General features: G+C 40.0%; 1 protein-coding gene across 3 annotated transcripts; it reads left to right on the plus strand.

Moving 5' to 3' along the window:
* Positions 1 to 2,989: 2,989 nt before the first annotated feature.
* On the plus strand, positions 2,990 to 20,576 carry BAAT (bile acid-CoA:amino acid N-acyltransferase). Of its 3 annotated transcripts, none has more exons than XM_054584603.1 (4): positions 2,990 to 3,074; positions 14,792 to 15,294; positions 15,523 to 15,725; positions 18,748 to 20,576. In XM_054584603.1, the coding sequence occupies exons 2-4, from the start codon at positions 14,832 to 14,834 to the stop codon at positions 19,342 to 19,344; spliced, it is 1,263 nt and encodes a 420-aa protein (XP_054440578.1). In that variant the 5' UTR covers positions 2,990 to 3,074; positions 14,792 to 14,831; the 3' UTR covers positions 19,345 to 20,576. The 3 variants fall into 3 exon arrangements, with proteins under 3 accessions (XP_054440578.1, XP_054440577.1, XP_054440580.1); XM_054584602.1 differs by lacking the exon at positions 2,990 to 3,074 and adding an exon at positions 8,413 to 8,573 and having other exon boundaries at positions 18,748 to 20,575; XM_054584605.1 differs by lacking the exon at positions 2,990 to 3,074 and having other exon boundaries at positions 14,657 to 15,294.
* The last annotated feature ends 1,586 nt before the right edge of the window (positions 20,577 to 22,162 follow it).

Here is a 22,162-nt window from a genome sequence, read left to right on the forward strand (position 1 = left end):
CTTTGTGTTTAGGCAGGAGGTTGGTTTGTTAGAGGTTTTTCCTCAATGCTCACTTCCCACCCTTCGCTTTAGGCATTCCCTGTGTGCCTACCTGTCAGAGAGTGTCTCTCTTCCTGCTTTTGCTCACCCTGAGTGACTGACTGCTGTTGCTTGACACTTGGTGCTCGCCAGCCTACCAGTGGGGCAGGGGGTGCATAATGTTTTTACAGTTTCTTGGTTGAGCCTCAGGCTCTGGCAGGCCCTGTGCCCCAGAATCTTGGGGGTAGAGATTTCTCAGTGGCCCTGCACTCTTTCACCGATAGGAGGCCTCTAATTGTTTGGACACAGGATGGTTTTCTTTCCAGGAATAGAGTTTTTCTTTTATTCACTTTTCCTACCCTAAAAGAAATGGGTCTTTTCCTTGCCTCGGGAGTGACCCAAGGTGCTCTTTCCCCAATAGGGTGACTAACTCCTCCCAATTTTTCTGTGACCATCCTGGGTTTAGCATTGGAAGTCCTACATCTTGGAAAACACCTCAGTCCTAGGAAACTGGCTCAGTTGGTCTTCCCCTTTCCTAGTGGCTTAAGGCTTTTATTAGGAAAAAATGTTCCTGGCGGGGCTTTGTGCTTGCAGTGGTGACTGTTTCTGTCCTGCAGGCCTATTTAAGTACGAAAAGCTTTTTCCAGACCTTTGCCCTACTCCCAATCCTTCTCATAACCACCTGGTGAGGTTCATGGAGAAGAGCTTGTTATTGGCTGCACACTTGCGCCTGCAGCTTCCAGGTATTTCCTATGTTTATGCTAGCTCACACCCAGCGTTTAGCGCTTCCCTGGAAAGTTAGCTGAATTCTAATTAGCCGCCTGTATCCAGGCCCCATCTTCCTCCTTTGCCCTGCTGCATGGGTACCAGGGTGTTTCATCTTTCCTTGAAGGCACCTGTCATTTCTTAGACTTCAGGCTAATTAGTTGTGCTGTAACCTCAGCTCTCTGACAGGTTCAAGATAAGTTATGACTTCAAGATTATGCATATTTTTCTTGTTGTTATGATAAGGGAACAATGCTCTTTCCAGCTTCCTATATTCTAAGCAGAAATCAGTGCCCTGGCCTCTTTAAGAATATATGTTTGTAGCTTTGGGGTATAGTTTTATATACATCAACCAGATCAAGTTGGTTGGTAGAGAGAATTGTTAAAATCCTCAACCGTGCGTTTCTAAGAAGTTTTCAATTTTGCTTCATGTATTTTGAAACCCTATTATTGCAGAGTGCATATGCATTTAGGGTTATTTCTTGATGAATTGAATTCTTTATCATTATGAAATGTCCCCCTTTATCTCCAGTACTACTCTATCTAAGTTGATATAAAACAGCCCCAGTAGCATTTACATGCTCTATGTTTGTGTTGCGTGTATTTTCTTCTATTTTCAAATTGTCTATGTTTCCTTCTATTTTCAATCTGTCTTTAGCTTGCCAATGTTTCTGAAAAAAGCAATACTTGTTTCAACTAGTCTGACCACTTATCTTCTAATAAGTGTTTAGTCCATTCATATTTAATGCAATTATTAATATGACTGGATTAAAGTATCCCAGATTAGTATTTGTCTTCAATTAATCCCCTTTATTATTTACTCTCTTCTATTTTTTATTGTTGTTCAATCACAGCTGTCTCCATTTTTCCCCCATCACTCTCCCCCATCACTCTCCCCCAACACCTCCTACATTCAATTCTATTCCTTCCCACCCCTGCTGCTGTTGTCTGTGTCCATGGGTCCTTTATATATGTTCCTGGACAACCCTTCTCCTTTCCCCCGTTATCCCCCTCTGCACTGGTTACTGGCATTTTGTTCTTTATTTCCATGTCTCTGGTTCTATTTTGCTCGCTTATTTGTTTTGTTGATTAGGTTCCACTTCTAGATGATATCATATGGCATTTGCCTTTCCTATTATTTACTCCTTTATTCCTCTTTTCCTATTGTGGCAGATTGCATTTCCCAAAGACAGTTGTGCAAATACATGTGCTCACACACGTGTGTTTCATCCTACATGCTTTTTTTTCTTTTTAGAAAAACAAAATAATATGATTAATATTTCACTCACTATGAGGAGTGGTCTATGTTCTCTCTGTTTGAATTTTGATGGGGACTTGTACCTGCAACAACATATATGAAATGGCAAAGGTTATTATATGACCTCCAAAGTTAGGATATAAAAAGAACATAGTCCATACTTGGCTCTCTCTCTCAGGATAGTTGCCCTTGGAACACATAGACCAAGTGTGAGGAAGCCCAAACCAGCCCATGCAGAAAGACCACCTGAAGGCCTTCACATAGGGGAAATAATGCCTCCAGTTGTGAGCTCGCATCAACTTCTAGACATGTGAAAAAATAAGCCTGTAGGTGATTTTATCTCCCTGCCTTTGATCTTCCAGTTGAGCTACCAGACGCCCTGGTACAGAGACAAGCTGATCCTACTGAGCCCTGTCCTAATTCCTGACCCGCTGAATATGTGAGCCTAATAAATAACTGTTGCACACCTCTAAGTTTTGGGGTGGTTTGTTACACAGCCATGGTAATTGGAACACCTGCTGGATTAATTAAAAATTTGTGTGTGTACATTTACTCTAGAAATTAAAGTATGTATATAAGGAATCCATAAATTTTCAGGCCTGCCTGACCATAGACAATTACAGAGGCTTTATTTCCCTGGCAGGCTTCTGGGGCACAGCCAAGATGAACGGGCCTGCAGTGAAGGACTCAGGGCACTTTAGATCATGTTCCTCTCAGATTTGCCAACCTTGCCTGGGAGGCTTCATTATTAGGTCTATTTATCTTTGACCTTTGATGAAAGTCCAAAGTCATTTTCAGGTGTGTCTGCTGAGGTGTCCTTATGCCGGGAGGAGGGAAACGGAAGATAATTTTTCCCGCTCTTGCTCAGTATCCAGTTCTTTTCTACTCTCGGTCCTCTTTCCACTCACTCTACCTGACTCCAGAATTGCAGGATCCCTTCATCTGGGGCTCCCTCAAAAATGAGATCACCCCACATCTGCCTGATCCACAGACCTGGACATTTGTCTTGACACAGGCACTTTCTCCAATCACAGTAAGTGACCAAAGGCTTAACTCTAGTTTTGATTTGTTGCAGTAATCAGCCATCCTGACACCTGACAGCTCATCTCTCTGTGTCTCCCACAAGTAGCTAAGTTATTACAATCTGCCTGCAAATCATTTTGTATTACTTGAAAAGCAGTAATATAATAATCATTATATTTTATTTCTACATATTCTATAAGCCCCGCAGCACAGTTATTATTTTTATTTTAAAGTCTTTTAATTACATTTTAACACACATATATGCATATGCTTATATATTACAGATATTTTTTAAAGGGCTTTTATAATTACCATTTTTGTGGTCTTCATCTTTTGCCACAGATCTAGTTGTCTATTTAGCATAATTTCCATTAAACATTTTAGCATTTCTTATAGCACCATTCTACTTTAGATATAATCTTTCGGGGGGAGGGGGTTTCTCCCAAGGAAATGTGTTTATTTTGCCTTCATTTTTGTAGTGTATTTTTGTTAGATAAAGAATTTTAATTTTTAAAAAATTTCCTTTAAGCATTTCAAAGATTTATTTTATTATCTTCTGGCTTCCATTGCGTATGGTAGGAGGTCAAATGTTATTTGTATTATTTGTTCTCCTGTATGTAATGTTTCCATTTTTCTCTGGCTGCTTTTAAGATTTGCTCTTTATATTTTATTATTATCAGTTTGACAATCAGTTGTGGTTTTCTTAGGTGTGCCCTCCTGTGGTTTGCTGAGTTTCTTATGTTTTTCAACAATTTTGAAAAACTTTCAGTCATTATTTTTTCAAATATTTCTTCTCTGCCCACCTCCTACCTGCCTTTTGAAAGCACCAATTACACATGTTAGATTATTTGACATTGTCCCACATATCTGAAGTGCTCTATATCTCTTTTACACCCTTTCTTCATCTATTAAATAATATTGTAATATTACTGCATAAGGTTATTGTGAGAATTAAAGGGTTCAATAGAAGTAAAAGGCTTATTAGCATAACTGGCAATACTAAACACTGAACAGAGATAAGCAGTTATTATCATAACCATCTTCTCCGAGAATTGTTATATCACCATATTTAACCAGATAGATAATCTGTACGTCTTTGAAGAGTGGCTCTACAGTTTTAGTTACTTGAGAGGTAAACATATGCTGTAGTACTTTCCAATCCATGTATGCTCTCTGAATCCTAAAATGTGCTTTCTACTATAATAGGGTTGGTGCTTGTTATCCCTTAATTGTCTAATGTTTTTCTTAATAAGATTGATCACATAAGGATCACCAAAATATGATCAGAATTACAATAGTACGATGACCAATAGTTATGAACAATCTGACGCACTGAATAGCTATTTTTATGCATATAATGGAATTGTCTTTGAACCACCAAATAGGCAATATTATCATGTGCTAGCACTCTGCTTGGCTTAATGAGAAGGGAGGTTATGTGACTCTGTTTTTCACTTTCTTGGTCTTGCTCCCCTTACATTTGCTGCATGACTTTTCCATCACTGTTCTTACCAATGTCACATAGATCGTTAGTTAATGACTAAGACAGTTCCAGAAACCAGATTTCTTTCTTAGGAAAGAACTCTTCTATTAAATCTTCTTGACACCCTCTCTTCTATGGAATGATAGATTACAAAACTTTCAATTCTTTGTAGGTCTTAGTTCTCTATCTGTTGATTTTAAGTGTCTATTTTTACCTTTTTTAAAATTGAATTTATTGGGGTGACATTGGTTAATAAAATTATTAAATTATATACATTTTGGGTGTACAAGTCTATAAAAATCATCTGTACATTGTATTGTGTGTTCACCATCCCAATTCAAGTCTTCCATCACCTTTTATTCCTCTTTACCCTCTTCTACCTCCCTCCACCTCCCTCTTCCTCTGGTATTCACCATACTGTTGTCTGTGTCTGTGTTTTTTTTTTTCTTAGTCCCTTCACCTTTATCATCCAGCCCTGAAAACCCTTCCCCTCTGACAGCTGGCAGTCTGTTCTCTATCTGTGAGTTTGTTTCTGTTTTGTTAGTTTATTTTGTTCACTAGACTTTACATATGAGTAAAATCATATGGTACCTATCTTTCTCTGACTGGCTTATTTAAGATCCGTCCATGCTGTCATAAAGGGTAAGATTTCCCTTTTTTCTTTTTTACAGCTGAGTAGTTCTCCACTGTGAAAATGTACTGCAGCTTTTTTACCCTTTCATCTCTTAAAGGACACTTGGACTGCTTCCAAATCTTGACTATGTGAATAACACTGCAATGCACATAGAGGTGCATATGTTCTTTCAAATCAGTGTTTCGGGTTTCTTCATACATATTCCCAGAAGTGGAGTTGCTGGCTCATGCAGCAGTTCAATTTTTAGTTTTCTGATATAACTCCATATTGCTTTCCATAGTGGCTGCACCAATCTGCATTCCCATCAACAGTGCACAAGGGTTCCCTTTTTCCACATTCTTGTCAACACTTGTTTGTTGATGGATTGATGATAGCCATTCCAACAGGTGTGGGGTGATATCTCATTGTGGTTTTAATTTGCATTTCTTGGGTTATTAGTGATGTTGAGCATCTTTTCACATATCTATTGGCCATCTGTATGTCCTCTTTGGAGAAGTGTCCTTAGCCCATTTGTTTGTTTTGTGTGTGTGTGTGTGTGTGTGTGTGTCTATTGAGTTGTGTAGGTTCTTTATAAATATTTTATATTAACCCCTTATCAGATGTATCATTGGGGAATATGTTCTCTGATTCAGTGAGCTGTCTTTTCATTTTGTTGATGGTTTCTTTTGCTGTGCAAAATTCTTTTAGTTTGATGTAGTTCCATTTGTTTATTTTTTCTTTTGCTTCCCTTGCCCGCAGCAATATCAGAAAATATATTGCTATGAGAAATGTCTGATATTTTACTGCCTATGTTTTCTTCTAGAATTTTTATGGTTTCAAGTCTGAAATTTAGGTCTTCAATCCATTTTGACATTATTCTTGTGTACCATGTAAGAAGGTGGTCTAATTTCTTTTTTTTTTTTGCATTTATCTGTCCAATTTCCCCAACGTCTTTATTGAATAGACTATCTTTAGCCCAGTGTATCTTTTTGCCTCCTCTATCAAATATTAATTAACCATAAAAATGTGGATTTTTTTCTGGGCTCCTTATTCTGTTCCATTGATCTAAGTGTCTGTTTTTGTGCCAGTACTATGCTGTTTTGAGTACTATGGCCTTGTATTGTAGTTTGACATCAGATTGTATGATTCCTTCAATCTTGCTCTTGCTTCTCAAGATTGTTATGGCTATTCAGGTTCTTTTGTGGTTCCATATAAGTTTTAGGAATATTTGTTCTGGCTCTGTAAAATATGCCATTGGTATCTTGATAGGAATTGCATTGAATCTATAGATTGCTTTGGGTAGTACGGACATTTTCATGATGTTAATCCCCCCTCCCCCGCTTTTAAAGCAAACCAGAATATGTCACCCCAAAATATGCTTCTTTGACATAAAATTTGTTAATACCTAAAAAAAAGCAGATGCAAGACCCTCATTTTCTTCCTGAAAGCAGGAGATAAAACTCCCAGATGGAAGATGTCCTCTTTACACCAGAAGGAAAGTAACAGTCTTATCGTCAAGGACAAGCAGCTGAGATTGAGAGAATTCTATACAAACAGACCCTGTGAAAATAAGTTGATCTTCCATTAGCTTCATCACATAGCTTATTTTTCCACAATTGTCTCTTTTTGTTCAACCTAATATAGAAGCTAGTACGTTTCGCCATTTCCTTAGATCTTCATTCCTTATGAGGGCTCCTGTGTCACATAACACTAACTTAAATGTATTTATGTGCTTTTCTCCTGTTAATCTGTCTCATGTCAGTTAAATTCTCAGGCCCAAACAATATACCCTAAGTGTGTGTGTGTGCGCGCGCGCGCGCGTGTTTGTGTGGGGAGAGAGAAACAGAGACGGAGACACAGAGAGAAACAGAGACTTAAGAATGTGGCTCATGTGATTGTAGGGCTAAAAATATGCAGGGCATGCTAGCAGGCTGGAGACCCAGGGAAGGGTTGATGCTGCAGTTCTGAGTCTGAAGGTAGCCTGGCAGTAGAATTCCTTTTCTTCTCAGAAGTCTTCACAGTCTTTTCCACATGGTTCACGCGTACCTATTGACAATTGCTAAAGCCCACTTTATACATGGTTGGCATCTTACTGCCTGGTGCTCCCACAGGGCATTCCAATCTGCCCCGATTTCCAAAAGTTCAGTCCCTTCTCCTCAAGACTTATGTTTCACTTTTAATACATGTTATCACTCCACTGTCATTTCACAAATTAGAAATCTGAATCAAGAAAGTTAAGTAATTGGTCCCCTCCCTCAAGGAATTCACAGCATGGAAGCACAGACTACAACGTGTAAATTGGATCCTTTGCACATTCTGACAATGGGCCTTGAGTGACAGGATTAACAACGGGGCAGATTTCAGAGGTTCTGGGGGAGGCATTTCTGCCCCGGGAGGGCTTCTGCTGCCCCTTGGAGGGTGGTGCGCCAACCGAGCGATGATCAACATCTGTTACAAATACAGATCTCAGAACCTCGCCTAAGACCTAGTAAGTCAGAATTTCCAGGTGCAAGGTACAGGAATCTTTAGCAGACTCCATAGGTGATGTTTGTTTGTTTGTTTGTTTGTTTTTTTAAGGACTCTAAATTGTATTTTTCAATTACGTTGTGCATTTAATATTATTTTGTGTTAGTTTCATGTGTATAGCATAGTGGTTGCATAATCACGTACTTTACAAAGTATTCCCCCTGATTTTTCCAGTGATTCTTAAATGTACACTACTCTGAAGATGCATATTTGGGATTCACTTTTTTTAGGAAAGTGCCTAAAAAGGCAGCTGCTTAAGAGGCCACTGACTTAGAGGAGGAGATACAGAAGGAACTGGAGCAAAGGAGAATAGGACTGAGTTAAAAGAGGAGTCAAGGAAAAAGGCTTAAAAGCCAGTGTTGTGGCCCTGGCTGGTGGCTCTGTTAGTTGGAGTGTTGTCCAGTACACCAAAATGTTGTAGGTTCGATTCTTAATCAGGGCACACCCCTGGGTGGTGGGTTTGTGTGAGTTCATCCCACCAGTTGGGGCAACCAGTCGATGTTTTTTTGTCACATTATGTTCTCTCTCTCTCCCGCCCTCCCTCTCCCTCCTTTCCTCTCTTTTTAAAATCATAAAAAAGCAAAATAAAAATAAAAGACAAAATCCCAAAACAAAACAAGCTGAGTCATGAAATTTGAGACTTCATTATGAAACATTGTTAGTGAAAGTCACATCAGTTAGCCTTTGCCCTGACTGAGGTCATAAATTGGTATTACTGTCACTGGGAACTTAAAAGGAAGGAGCTGCCTACAAGGACTTTGAATGGAAGGCTAGGGTGTTTTGAATGTTACCAAACAGAGAGTAACAGGCAAGTATCCAGAGATTGCTACTTGCAGCCGGCTCCACAAGCCATATTTCTCCTGACGGGCTTCTAGCAGGAGTTCAAGGTGAGTGTTTGGGGAATCAGGGCTGTTATGGCCTCGCAGAACAGGTTTCTGCTTTCTGATTTCTTGGCAGGGCACCTGTGAAGGCTGCTTTCACTTTGCTCTGTGTGTTTCCGTTCATCTCAGCAGGTATCACTGTTCTCAAGTGGGACCATCAATTAACATCTGTGGGGTTTATTGCTCAGAAACACTTGGCTACAAAAGTCACGGTCCAGCTAATGTGAATTTATGGAGAGATTGTTTATTGAATTAAGAATTTTTTTCCTAGGATTTATTGCTTGGTAGAAGGGGGAGAGAAGGGCTCTTGATGAAGAAAAAAAAGCATCAGGCTCCTAAAAGGAATGGAATTTTTGTTTCTTGATTAGTGATGTTAACTTCTGTGGATGAACTTTTGCTTTCTTTTACGTTTTTGATTCCTGCCCCGTGGCGTGTCAGTTGGTGTCTTGCCAATTTTTCACTGCCCTTCCTCTAAATAGGTCAAGTACTCCCAGGGGAGTAGATTTAACCCACTTGCCCCTGGGCGTCTGGAACTGCTCAACAACGGCATTAAGCTTTCAGCTCCTATCAGGTTGTATCTAACCACCGCAAGATTAATCCTGTGTGAGGCCGCTCAGTTGTGTTTTCTTGCCCTCCAGCTGCCTTCTGTACCCTTGGTTTTCTTGACTCTGCAGTGTGCAGAGTCCTGCCTTCTGCTGCAAAGAAGTGAGGAAGCCTGGAAATTTTATATTGGATTTTGAGGAGTCTCTCAGCTTCAGTAGCAGCGTATCAAAAATTCAACTGGGCTTTTATTCTTTCTTCTTCATACTCTTTTTCTGAGAAATTTCACTCAATTTTATTTTATTTTATTTTTTGCTTTTTTAATCTATCATTTATTCTTTCATTTAATTCTTCAAACACTTGCTGAGCAATTAATATGTGCCAGACACTATTTTGGGAACCTAGGAACAGAGCGTTCAACAAGGTATAATTCCTGCCCTTGAGAAGTAATTTATAATCTAATGCAATGCTGTCCAATAGAATATTCTATGGTCATAGAAATGGTCTCTATCTACATTGTTCACGGCAGGAGCCACTAGTTATATGTGCCCACTGAGCAATAAAAATCTGGTTATAATGACTGAGGAACAGTTTTATTTATTTTTAATAAATTGAAATTTAATTAGCCACATGTGGCTAAGACTGACAGATTCAGCTGGTAAAGAAATAATGAGCCCCATTTAGATTCAGACAGCCTGTTACTTATGTAGATAATAAAGATGAGAGAAGTGAAAGGTGCCAGCTCTCTGGGTCCTTGTCTCACTCACCCAAAGGTGAGCCCTGAAACAAAAAGGGGACCGGTGAATTTCACACAGCTGTGATATAACCTGGTGCTGAGTAGCCAACTCTAGCCTGCAGCAAAATGGTCATAGAGCCTGTAGTTCTGCCTCAGAAAGGTGTGGGAGCAAGATAGACAGTCCTGTGCTGCTCCAGAACCAGGGAGGTGGGTGGGAAAACTTCCTCATGGCAGCCTCCCACAAGATGCAGAGGGACACACGAGGAAACCATCTTGCGAAGCCTCCTTGATGACTGCCTTTCTTAGGAATGTTCCTGGGAAGAGCACAGGCCTTCCACCCAGATTTAAGTCATGTGGTGGTTCAAGCTTTGCCTGTGTACCCAGCGAAGTTCTCCAGGGAGCCACTGCAGGGAGACGTTCCCCTGCAGAAGGTCTTAAGTGCTAGGCCAACGGTGTAGATTTTACCCTTAAATGAATCTGGCACTCATTGCTCAAAAATTGTTGGCAGTTAGAGGAAAAATTGGAATTGGGGGAGAATATAATTTCAATAGCCATTTAAAATAACCAGTTCCTCTACTTGTCAAATGGATGTGGTGCATGATTTTAAGTGTTCCTGGGGCCATTGCTCCATTTTTAAATTGCTTGTTAAAGATGATGCACAGTAGAACAGGACAAGTTGCATTACCAACTAATGTAAATCAGTAGCTTCATTGTAAAGACTGATTTTTTTTTTGGTCTCCCTTTGTGAAATGAGTCAGAAGATGGCAATTCCCCATCACTAATCTTGTGAGATTTATCCCTAGTCCTTCAATCCTCTTCTTCAATTTGAAATGTATCTTCAAAAATCACCATATTGGATGACAAATGTATTTGTAAAATGCGAATGATAATTAAAATATAAAAGAGTGGTATAATAAATAACAAAATGAGAAAAATCCCCTAAAAAACAATTTTTATTACAATGCTCTTCTTACACCACTGATACTTTGCAATGTTTACAATAATAGCAAAATGTCAGGGTGCAGCTGGGTTGCAGTGTGTAAAAATTCCTTTTGTAGAATGCAAAATTTTCTCTGATTTTCTGTTACACCGGTAGAGTTTGTTTACTCTCTTAACCCATTCCACCAAGCAGGGGGGGGAGTTTGGAGTAGGTAATTCAGGAAGGAGAGGCAAACGTTACCAGCTGCCGTCCTCTTCTCCCTGCAATACGGTACTCACTGACCATCAATAGCCTCCCCTGTCCTGCATCTAAAACTGAGAATGGAGTCAACACACTGAACACAGTCCTTGTGCATACTGCCTTATGGGGATGGAAGGCCTGTGAAGAAATCACTGGTGGGGTTGCTTGGTCATACTCTCCATCACTGCGTACAGTAGTAGCAATGACACTTGAAGTTCAAAAACTGTTTGTTTGGTTTTTTTCCCAATTAAGGGCTCTTACGGGAACCCTGGTGACAATTTGCAGAACCTCAGGGTTCCTCAGAACCCCAGTTGAGAATCCCTGGTGTATAGGTACACAGCCTCCTTGTGTGTGTGTGTGTGTGTGTGTGCGCGCGCACACACATCCACACAGATGTTTTGTGTCTTTTAATCTTAGACTTTTCTTATTTCCACTGAATCAATAAGGCAGTGTTATATAAGGAACTGATGACACATAGGCCAGATAAGTCTGAGGTCTGTTAGGTTTACAATCAATTTTTGAAAAGACAGTTTGTCAAATTTTGCTTGGATCCCTACCAAATTGAGGAGGATACATTTTGCCTTGACAACTTGTGATGACTTAATTTGGCCCATATTCCAAGGGTAAAGACAATAGAGTTACCGACCTTATGGTTCCCTCTTAGTCTTTATTTGGTCAGGAAACCTAATACGCCATTCACATACACATACTGTTGACTGATCATGCTGACTGATCTCTGTCTCCCTCTCCTTCTCCCTCTTCCTCCCTCTCCCTCTCCTTCCCTCTCTCCCTTTCCTTCTCCCTTTTTGTTTTTTGCACGGGTTTGTTTATGCCCCAAACCACATAATCCTCTTGGGATGACTCCTGCTTCTTATACTATAATCTAACTCTTACACATAACTTGGTGCAAATGGCAAAAAAAATTTAGGCATAGAATAATAATGACCATTACAGGAAATTTCTGACAAGTCAGAATCAAGAAATGAACACATTTAACAGGAGCTCCAGAAAAATTAGAAGACAAAACATCAAGCATTCAATAGTCAGCTGAATGCTGAGACCCAAAACAAAATTCTAGCTCTCAGATAGCTTCTCTCAAAGACCGAAGTCTTCTGAAACCTACCTTCTTATATCTCTCCTTCCTTTTACACTTGTCTACATAGCAGCTGACCTTCTAAATGAGCTACCCTTTCTTCAAGGGTTTCTCAAGATCATGACAACCGCTTTTCTCTTTGTCTCTGTCCCTCTCTCCTCACACTCCCATGTTCCACCCCACGACTGGCTTTCTGTGATTATCTGGGCACAGCTTCTGAATCTTGTGAATTCAGCCACATACAAAGAGTCTAGGACCAGGACTAAGGTGAGGCAAGAGAGGCTTCTGAGATCCAAACCTTTAGGAGGACATGAGGGGCTTGTTCATGCCAGTAAATTTTGCTACGAGGTGTGCCCTTTTGCCTCACTTCTTGTTCTGATCTTGACAGAGTGACAAGTGATCTCTGAGTTTCAATTCTAAATTGGCAAGGGGAGAACATCTCTGGCACATCTTGAATCACCCTGATCCAGTCAGCAATGACCCCAGGGTTGAGGTCACATCGTAAAAACATAGCTATTGAGCGTCCGTCTCTGGGCTTTAGGAGGCAATTCTCACATAAAAAGGAAGAAACCTCAATATTTTATATTACAAATGCACTATATAAGTATTTTTATTATATTTTTGGTGCCATTTTTTTTCCTGCCCATTACGAATCTCATAACTCCTGAGCATGTACTTTGTAACATACATGAGTATCATTAGGATCCTTAAAGTTTTAGCACATCTTTCTTGTCCTTGAGGAATTTGCAAGTCCACTAGGGAGGATCATACCAGAGGCAGGATGCATCCTGAAAAGTGGTATGGTAAGCAGTTCAAATTAATTCAACTTGAAAATAAAATCTGTATTGAGTCAATACATTGTATAGAAGTTTTGAGAAGGAGAACAATAGCAAGAAGAGTTGGAAAGGATTTCCCTTCTTCACGATCTCTTTGTGGGAGGACAAATGAAACAGCAGACACATAGGCTTACCGGTGGGATCAGATCAGAAAATACCTAGAGAGCACCAAAACGTTGCATGGGACATAGGACCTTTGAAAACATTGTCTCATCTCACTAACATGAATGACAGACCCCTGAAATTTGAATTGATGCCCCTTTCTTCCAGAACTGTCCCAGGACTGAGGAAAAACATTCACAATCATTCAATTAATTAACAATTATTCCATTGACCATGAGTTTAGGTTTACATAAAACGGCCAGTAATGCTGGTTGTTGATAGAGGATCAGGTTGAGTGGGAGGATTGTCTGCAAGAAGTAAATTTTAAAGTAAGTTCAAAAAGGCATTCTCCCCTCCACCATCGACTGTCTCTAAGCACTCTCTTTCCACAAGGAAGGACTGGACATTGAGAACCGCCTTTTTGTCCCTGCCCAGCCAGAGCCACTTTATTTTCTCGAGAAGCATCTCTCCTCACAGGTCTAAACCCCAAAGCCTTTACTTTGTATTCCCCCATAAGTTAAGTGTCCCTTGGAGAATCAAGCTTTTTGAGGAGACACCCACAACTACAATGTATGTAAAGATATTATTGGAAAAAATAGTACATGCCTATGTCAATGTCTCATGGGAGAGTTTTTTTTTTTTTTAGAGCTATATTTTGGAAAGGCCTCACTCATCCACACTCCCAGGACCTGGGAACTGTTTTGTTGAGAATAATTAGAACAACAAAACTGACCGGATTGCCTTCTTTCCTGTGGCTTTCACTAATTCAGTGCCAAAATGCTCAGCTCACAAAATGCTCGACTTTTCATGCTCCAGGTTTCCTTTGTTTAAAGCCTCTGATTCTAGTTTGTATTTTCCCAGATCCTACTTTATGTTTATTTTACTCTGTATTTGTTTATCTGTAGATAGTTCAAATCCTTTGAGAAATGAGACGTAGAAGAAATGAGGGAAGGAAGAAAGGAGGAATGGAGGAGGGAAGGAAAGAAGGAAGGAAGAAAAAAAGAAACACCCCAAATTTTCCTTATAATTGAACAGAATGAAAACTGGCTGATCCAATGTATATTATAGTCTCTTTACTACAAACAACACTTTTACATTTGTCACTCCCTTGTAAAGGCATAAAATAAACAAGATCATAAAATGTTACTTTCCCCTTAAAAATAACAAATAATAAGAACGGTGAAAAGGGCAGGGAGGGATTAGAGACCAAAAAAAAAAAAAAAAAAAGATAAACACACTCACAATATACTTCTTGTTTATGTAACTGTAGCCCAGGTAGGTATGGGGACTGAAAAGCAGCACTAACCCTTCCTACAAGCTCTTTATCCTGCATTATTACCCCTTTGGGTGCTAACAAATACCCTGAGAATCAATCACATGGGTATTATCTCAGCTGAAAAATTAAAGTTCAATTTACTTAAAATCACAAAACTCGTGATTTAATACACTGTTATAATGGATAAGACAGGAGGCTGTGCGGCCAGACAGAGCTTGAATTTCCAGTTTACTATTCATTGTTCATGAGACTTGGAGCTCGTCACTTAACCTGTTTCCTCCAAGGTAAAAGGAGAATAATGGGCTGTACTCTCCGCACACCTTCCTCTCCACCCTCCAAGTGTTCTGCATACCTTGCACTGTCTCCAGGAAGTCTAACTCGGTTAGACCTAACCTAAGCCTTGTCTGGACCTTTTCTTCAGAATTTGGGACTCCCGCTCAAAGTCTCCTCTTCCACTGCAGGGCAGGAACGACCACTCACTGGTCCCTTGGCCTGTTACCAATGGTCCAGCTGACAGCCACTCCAGCAAGTGCCCTTGTTGATGAGCCTGTGCACATCCGAGCAACCGGCCTGTATCCGACGCAGATGGTGACCCTCACAGCGTCTCTGAAGGATGAGAAGGGAAATCTGTTCCAGTCCAGAGCCTTCTACAGGGCTAATGAAGCTGGTGAGGTGGACCTGAAGCAGGCTCCTTCCTTAGGAGGCGACTACGTCGGGGTCCATCCGATGGGCCTCTTTTGGTCTCTGAAGCCTGAAAGGCCTTTCATGAGGCTGCTTAAAAGGGATGTGATGAACAGCCCCTTTTCTGTCACTTTGGCCCTACACGACTTGGTTTGCCTCCACGAGCTAGATACAGATCAGCCCAGCGCCAGCGTGGTGGTGCAGCGCTGGTTCCTCCGCCATGGGACGCAGCGGGTGCAGATCCGAGAAGGCCGTGTGCGAGGGGCCCTTTTTCTCCCTCCAGGTGAGACTAATCTTTGGTGGTGGAGAAAACAGTGTTGATGGAAATGAACAAAACAGAACAAAAAGGAGCACCAAGTATTGGAGAACTAGTATTTCTCACAACCTATTAAAACTAACTTGCCCTTGTGTGTTTGTGTGTGAAGATGGAATTCATTTTTCTTGGGCTGTGCTATTTGACCCTCTTTTCACTATTTGTAATCTCGTTCTCTTCCCTCTTTCTTGTTCTCAGGAGAAGGCCCTTTCCCTGGAATCATTGATTTGTTCGGGGGCGTGGGGGGTCTAATTGAATTTCGGGCCAGTCTCCTGGCAGCCCACGGCTTTGCAGTCCTGGCATTAGCTTATTTTGCCTATGAAGACCTGCCGGAGCTACTGATGGAGGTGGACCTGGAATATTTTGAGGAAGCTGCCAACTTGCTACTAGCTCATCCCAAGGTATTTAAAGTACTTTTCCTTTTACCTTGCAACCTTATAGCAATAGAAAAAAAATATCACCGATGTCTGTTTTGCCCATTTTACCAATCTGTTTAGACTTGGGCATGAGCACAAGAGTTTACGAACTGTAAATCGAAGTTCTCATATTGACATTGTCAGTTTAATGCTGACTGGCATAAAGAAGACAATAAAAAAGGGTGAATATAAGTGCTTGTGATTTATTCACAAGTGGCTCTTCAGTGTTTTATCAGCCACCAATATCAAGTCTCCTATCAGTCACCAATTCTCAGGCTTGATGTGTTTTCAGACTTCAGTGATTATCGCAGCATGGGGTAATGCTAGCATAAATCACACTAAGGAGTCCTGAGACTAAAAACAATGCAGCAGTTTACTGTAAGAGCCAGACATGAGATCAGAGCATGATTATCAGCAAAACTAACTGATTGGCACCACCTGACTTGGCTGCCGTAGCTCTTTAGTTTCAGATCCAGGAGCAGAACTAAGCCTTAGGTAAGAGTTCAGTGTCAGGAGCTGGACTAGGGAAAGCAAGGGTGATTTTAGAACTCTTTGTCAAGCACCATTGTACTAACGAAGGTATGGTCCCTGGACCAGAGGTCTTGGCATCACCTAGGAGACTTTGAATGTAGACTCTCAGGTCCCATCTCTGTGTCAACATCTGCATTTTAACAATATCCCCAGGTAATTTGTGTGCACATTCAAGTTTGATAAGGACTGTAATAGTACATTTGAAACTTAGGTCTTTTCTAGAAATTAAATATCAGATGATCTATGATGTAGTTCACTTCAGGATGTCACAGAGTACTGGTATTTGTGGTAATGACTAAAAACAGACACAGAAGGCTAAACATCACATGGTTAGGTGTCAAGATTGGCATTCTGTTAAGTTGAACCATATTAACTTCTCATTTTCTAGTTAAAAAGTATTAAAATATCACTTATTATATTTCTTATGGTTCAACCTAACAGTGGTGAAATCATACCAGCTCACATTAAGTGACTATTTGTTAGACTCTATGCTAAATACTTTATATATACTATCTCAATTAATGCTCATGGAACTTTGTGAAATGAGCACTGTTGACATGGTCCTCATTTTTCGGATGAGAAAGCATAGTTAGGTGAAGTAATGTGCCAAAATATATGGCCAGTGATAGAGCCCCTCTGGCAATGTCTTTGCTCCAGACCTTAAGTCATCCCGACTGCCCAGCTTGTATTTTTCTCTCCCTGGAGGACCTTTCCTCTTCTCAAGGCAGAGAGCTAGGTTTCCTATTAGAGCACCATCAGCATCTTCATCTTCAGTGTCGACATCATTATCAGCAACAAACGTGTGATCTTTCTAAGCCTTTTTGTCTCTTTTGAAAAGATTGCCTATAAGGAATTAAATCCCATCCAAAATATTTTCAGGTTATTATTTTTTTCATTTCAAATTTAACTATATGTGACATTGAGAAGAAAGGGCAATTGCCAAAATTCCATTTGGAATTACATTCAGCAGAAGATGTTCAACTCCCCCTTCTCCCCCTTGATACTGTTGTAACCTTGAGTGAGGCTGAAACTTACTGAATCTCAGTTTTCTTGGAAGGACTAACTGAGACAATATGTGTAAAGCACTTAGCTTAGAGTCTAGCACAGTGATTTTCAACCTTTTTCATCTCATGGAACACATAAACTTATCAATAAAATTCTCTGCCACATCAAAAATATTTTTTTTTGCTGATCTGACAAAAAAATAGTAATAAGTATAATTTTGATTCTTTCACACCAGATGGCTATTGTTGTATTGGCTCTTGTTATATTTTAATTTGGTAGTCTAAGGGAAAAGAGGTCCGTGCCCCTGACTAAATAGTCAGGTATTGCATGTTTTAAAAATTCTTGTGGCACACCAGTTGAAAATCGCTAGTCTGGCATATAATAAACTCAATAAATCCACCTTGTCATCTTTGCCTATCTTCTGTCTTACCTCTCCTATCCCCCACATCCTCAACCAAACCCAAAGTGTTTTAGATTTTCTACTCCTGAATCTTTCTCAATACATCACACGCTCTTTACCTTCCCTGCCACCGTTAGTTTGTTCTCTCATCATTGCTCACCTGTGATATTGCAGTTGTGCGTTAATCAACTTCCTCTCTCCACTTACAGCCCTTCTCTCTCACTACGCCATGCATTCCTCAAACAGATGTTTCCCCAATGAGGATGTACACTAGATTTCCTAGGAAATATTTTGTAGTATCAAATTCTTGGGCCTCCTCAGCCCAGTTGTAGTACAAACTTGAACAATTGGATCTCGGAAAGCTCTAATTTCGAAAAGTTTTTTTTTTTTTCAGGTGATTCTGATGACAGAAAGATGTTGGGAGTACAATTATGAGCAATATAAACATACCAGGTGGCTCTGTTTTTGCTGTTTTCTGTCCAGAATGCTAGTCCTTTCTTCCCTCATCTCTTAAACTCTTCCCTCCTCTCTGCTCCCTCAGCCTATCACTGAAGGAAGGACTCCTTCCTGTGGTTTACTACTTTTCCTATTGGCCTGGGTACTGAAATTCATCTCCGTAGAATCCAAGTCTTTCCTCATTAAGAATAGCCTTTGGATTAATGGATGTGCTGTGAAATGCAATTTCAACATGAACTACACTAACGTAGTATTTGAAAGAACCTAGGAAAACTCTTTTCCTAGCTGGAGAGAAGAATTTGATTCTTCAGAAAGCTAACCTGCCTTTGCTCTTGCCACGTTGAATGTTGCTGGTGCATTAGATTCCTTAGGCTTTTATCGAAGTCTTCCTTTGATGATCCTCAATAACAGTCCTGCCAGATAAGTAATGTTATCATCATCCCCATAAGACAATAGGGCTTAGAGAGGGTAGGTAGGTAGTGTTCTCAGTCACAAAAGCTGGTGAACCCAAGTGCCAGGACTCCCGCCTCGCATTTTCTGCCATCATACTAGTTTATGGCCTGTAGCACAGCTCCTTTTTAGCCTGTAAAATGTTCCCTTTATTTTGTATTTCAGGTCCAAGGGCCAGGAATCGGAGTGACTTCTGTGAGCAAAGGTGCAGAGATCGGGCTGGCCATGGCCTGTTTCCTGAAGCAGGTGGTAGCCACCGTCTGCATCAACGGGCCCAATGCCATCTTTGACTTTCCGCTCAGATATAGGGATCTGGTTATATTACCCGTCCCCTCATTTCTGGAGCACGTGCAGACTGATGTCTCAGGGGCTATGAATTTCCGCAACTTTAGGGGAGACCCCCAGGATAAACTGAATCAGCAGAGCGTGTTGCCAATTGAGAAGGCCCAGGGTCAGATTCTCTTCATAATAGGAGAGAATGATCAATCCATGAAGAGCAGAGAATATGCTACACAGGCCCTGGAGCAGCTGAAGAATCACAGGAGAAACAATGGAAGGATGCTGGCCTACCCCGGGGCAGGCCACCTCATAGAGCCACCCTATTCGCCCCTATGCTACGCTTCCCGGAACAAAAGCACAGGTTCCCTAATCATGCTCTGGGGAGGGGACCCTGCTGCCCATGCGGCAGCCCAGGAGCATGCCTGGGGAGAGATCCAGAAATTTTTCAGACAACACCTCATTCAAACCAGAAGCCAACTCTGAGCAAGGGCCAAGGGTGAGATAAGGTAGGGAGACAAAAAATTAGGATAAGGCAGGGAGGTGGTGAGGAGAGGGGGCTCTCCTGATTTCTCTATATTCTCAATCATCTTGAATGAACTGGAATAAAATTCGTTGAAATCAAAGGACCAGAGCACAGGTACATCCAAAGTATTTCTGATAAATTGTATGTACTTCACATTTTCTTAAATTGAATCTTAGTTTATATGCACCAGGATATGTTGCTATTTCCATGCAAGCTGAATAATCTTTTATACCCCAGTGAGGGATACCTTGCATCCAGGTATTGCCAATCTAGATAAATTCCCTGGAACTTCCAAGTTATTTGTGGAAATATGTTTTCTGTTTAAATTATTTTGAGCTGAGTTTCTGATATTTGATACGAAAAGTTCTCATATCACCATCAAGTGTAAGGCTTGCTATAGATTGTCAGTAGATATTTAATTTCATTTTTTTTAAAGATAGGGAGGCTTCCTTTTATTCCTAAAATATACTTCTTATTAGAATTTCAATCAGGAATCAGATTGAATTTAATCAAGTGTCTTTGTAGAATTTATTGAAATTAAATGAATTAATGTATTTAAAACACTTTAAACAGTGCCTGGCACACAGAAATTTCTATATGAGTTAGCTATTATAATTTTCATAGTGTTTTCCTCCTTCAATCTTTTAGTGTGCTGAATTACATTCATTAATGAACTAATTTTGCTTATTCACTTCAATAGATAGATTTCCAAATTGCCCAGTTTTAAAATTTATTGTGGCGCCAATAAATTTTCACCCATATTTTCTGGAACACATTTTTCTCTTATAATTTTTCACATATTCCCTGTTGTTTTATCTGCATGCTTTCTCTTTTTCCTTTCAGTCTGACTTGACAAACACCTTGTCTCTTTTATCGATATTTTTCAAGAACAGCTTTAGGTTTATCCATCAAATCTATTTTTTCCTGATTCATCAATTTCTGTTTCTTTAAAACAATACCATATGATTTCACTCATACATGGAATCTAATGAACAAACTGAACTAACAAGCAGAATAGAGACAGACTCATGGATGGAGAGCAGGCTGACAGCTATAAAGGGGCACTCAAGGGCGGAGGGATCAAGCAAAAAGGAGAGAGGACCCACATGGGCACGGACACAATGTGGTGGCTATGGGAGGGGACGGAAGATAAATGGCAATGGAAAAATACAATCCAAATAATAAAAAAAAAATTAAAAAATGTATTTCTTCTGTCCTTTTGTGTTTATTTTTTCTGGCTTATTGATATGCAGTGTTCTTATTTTGTTAATTTCTAAAGAGCTTCTAAATTACTTTTTCCCCCTCTTAAACCTACGAGTAATTTTACCGAAGCACAAGGTATCATCCTATAGATTAATTGTTGGTTATAAGGAAGAGGATGGGGAATGATGTCTCTTTGCAATGGAGGGGTCAGACTGTCACCACCTGAACCCACCAATCAAACTCAGCATCTCCAAAAATGGTCAGTTTTGCATAATGTGCTTCATGATGAGATGTACAGTGGAATGCCCAGCACTTTTTAGAACTACTTCTAACAGCACTGTTAAACTTCAACCTAGTCAAGCCTTTAGATCAGAAGTCTTATTAATACGGTGGCTAGATAGCAAATTAAACAGCACTTACAAAGACATCACACAAATCCAGATTATGAGTCATTCTGTGATGTGGTCTCTCTTACAAGTTGATTGCCAACTAGCCTGGCCTGGTCTCTTCACAAGTTTGCTGCATGAAAAATCTGAATTTTTTTACTTTGTGGATTTTTTTTTTTTTTTTTTTGCATTGGAGTGAGCTGGAGAACTGTTCAGAATTAAAAGAGTTTAACATATTCAACCAGATGCTATGTGTAGGCCTGGTTTGAACAAAGTAACCATAAAAAGGCAGGAGTTAGGGGGTGGAGGGATCAAGCAAAAAGGAAAAAGAACTCGTGGGCACGGACAATAGTGTAACTGTGGGAGGGGAGGGAACAATTTTGGGAAAATTAGAGAAGTTGAATATGGACTGGCTATTATATGATACTACAATATTATTATCTTGTTAGGTGTCATAAAGGTATTGTGGTTATGTAAAAAAGTCATGATTTAGAGATACATATTGACATATTTAGAGGTGAAGGGTCATAATATCTAGGAATTTTTTTAAAATACAAGAATATGGCAAATGTGAACAATTATTATATCTAGATGATGGGTATAGTGAGCTAGGTTTATTTGTTTTCTCTGCAGCCCAAGTGTCCATCAGTAGACGAGTGGATGAAACAATTATGGGACATTTACACAGTGCAATACCACTTGGCCATAAAAAAGAAGAAAATTTTACCCTTTTTGAAAGCATAGATGGACCTGGAGAACATTATGCTAAGTGAAATAAGCCAGTCGGAGAAAGACAAATACAATATGATTTCATTCATATGTGGAATCTAATGAACAAACTGAATTAACAAGCAAAACAGAGACAGACTCACAGAGAACTGGAGGACAACTAGCGGTGGGGGAGGTTAGGGGGTGGAGGGATTGAGCAAAAAGGAAAAAGGACTCCTGGACACAATGTGGTGATTGCAGTGGCGGGGAGGGAGTGTAAGGGGGATAAAAGGTAATGAAAAATACAATAAAAGTTTTTTAAAAAGTTAAAAGAAAACTAAGGGATATAATCAATGTATTTACCTTTCTGCCTGTAAAGACAAGCACTTCAGCATATACTACATCTTTCCCTCCATGATATCCCCTTCAACTTCAGATTACTGATTTAATTAACTAATTAATTTAACAAAAAGATTTTATT

Source organism: Pteronotus mesoamericanus, unplaced genomic scaffold, assembly GCF_021234165.1.
Source record: "Pteronotus mesoamericanus isolate MK-2021 breed Mesoamerican mustached bat unplaced genomic scaffold, CSHL_Meso_final contig_78, whole genome shotgun sequence".
NCBI classification, from domain to species: Eukaryota; Metazoa; Chordata; class Mammalia; order Chiroptera; family Mormoopidae; genus Pteronotus; species Pteronotus mesoamericanus.

Bases quoted from the DNA above. Each gene is read 5' to 3' on its own strand.
- BAAT (XM_054584603.1), top strand. From the start codon at position 14,832: ATGGTCCAGCTGACAGCCACTCCAGCAAGTGCCCTTGTTGATGAGCCT. The intron at 15,295-15,522 runs GTGAGACTAATC...TCTTGTTCTCAG, and splicing joins GGCCCTTTTTCTCCCTCCAG to GAGAAGGCCCTTTCCCTGGA. The intron at 15,726-18,747 runs GTATTTAAAGTA...TTTGTATTTCAG, and splicing joins TGCTACTAGCTCATCCCAAG to GTCCAAGGGCCAGGAATCGG.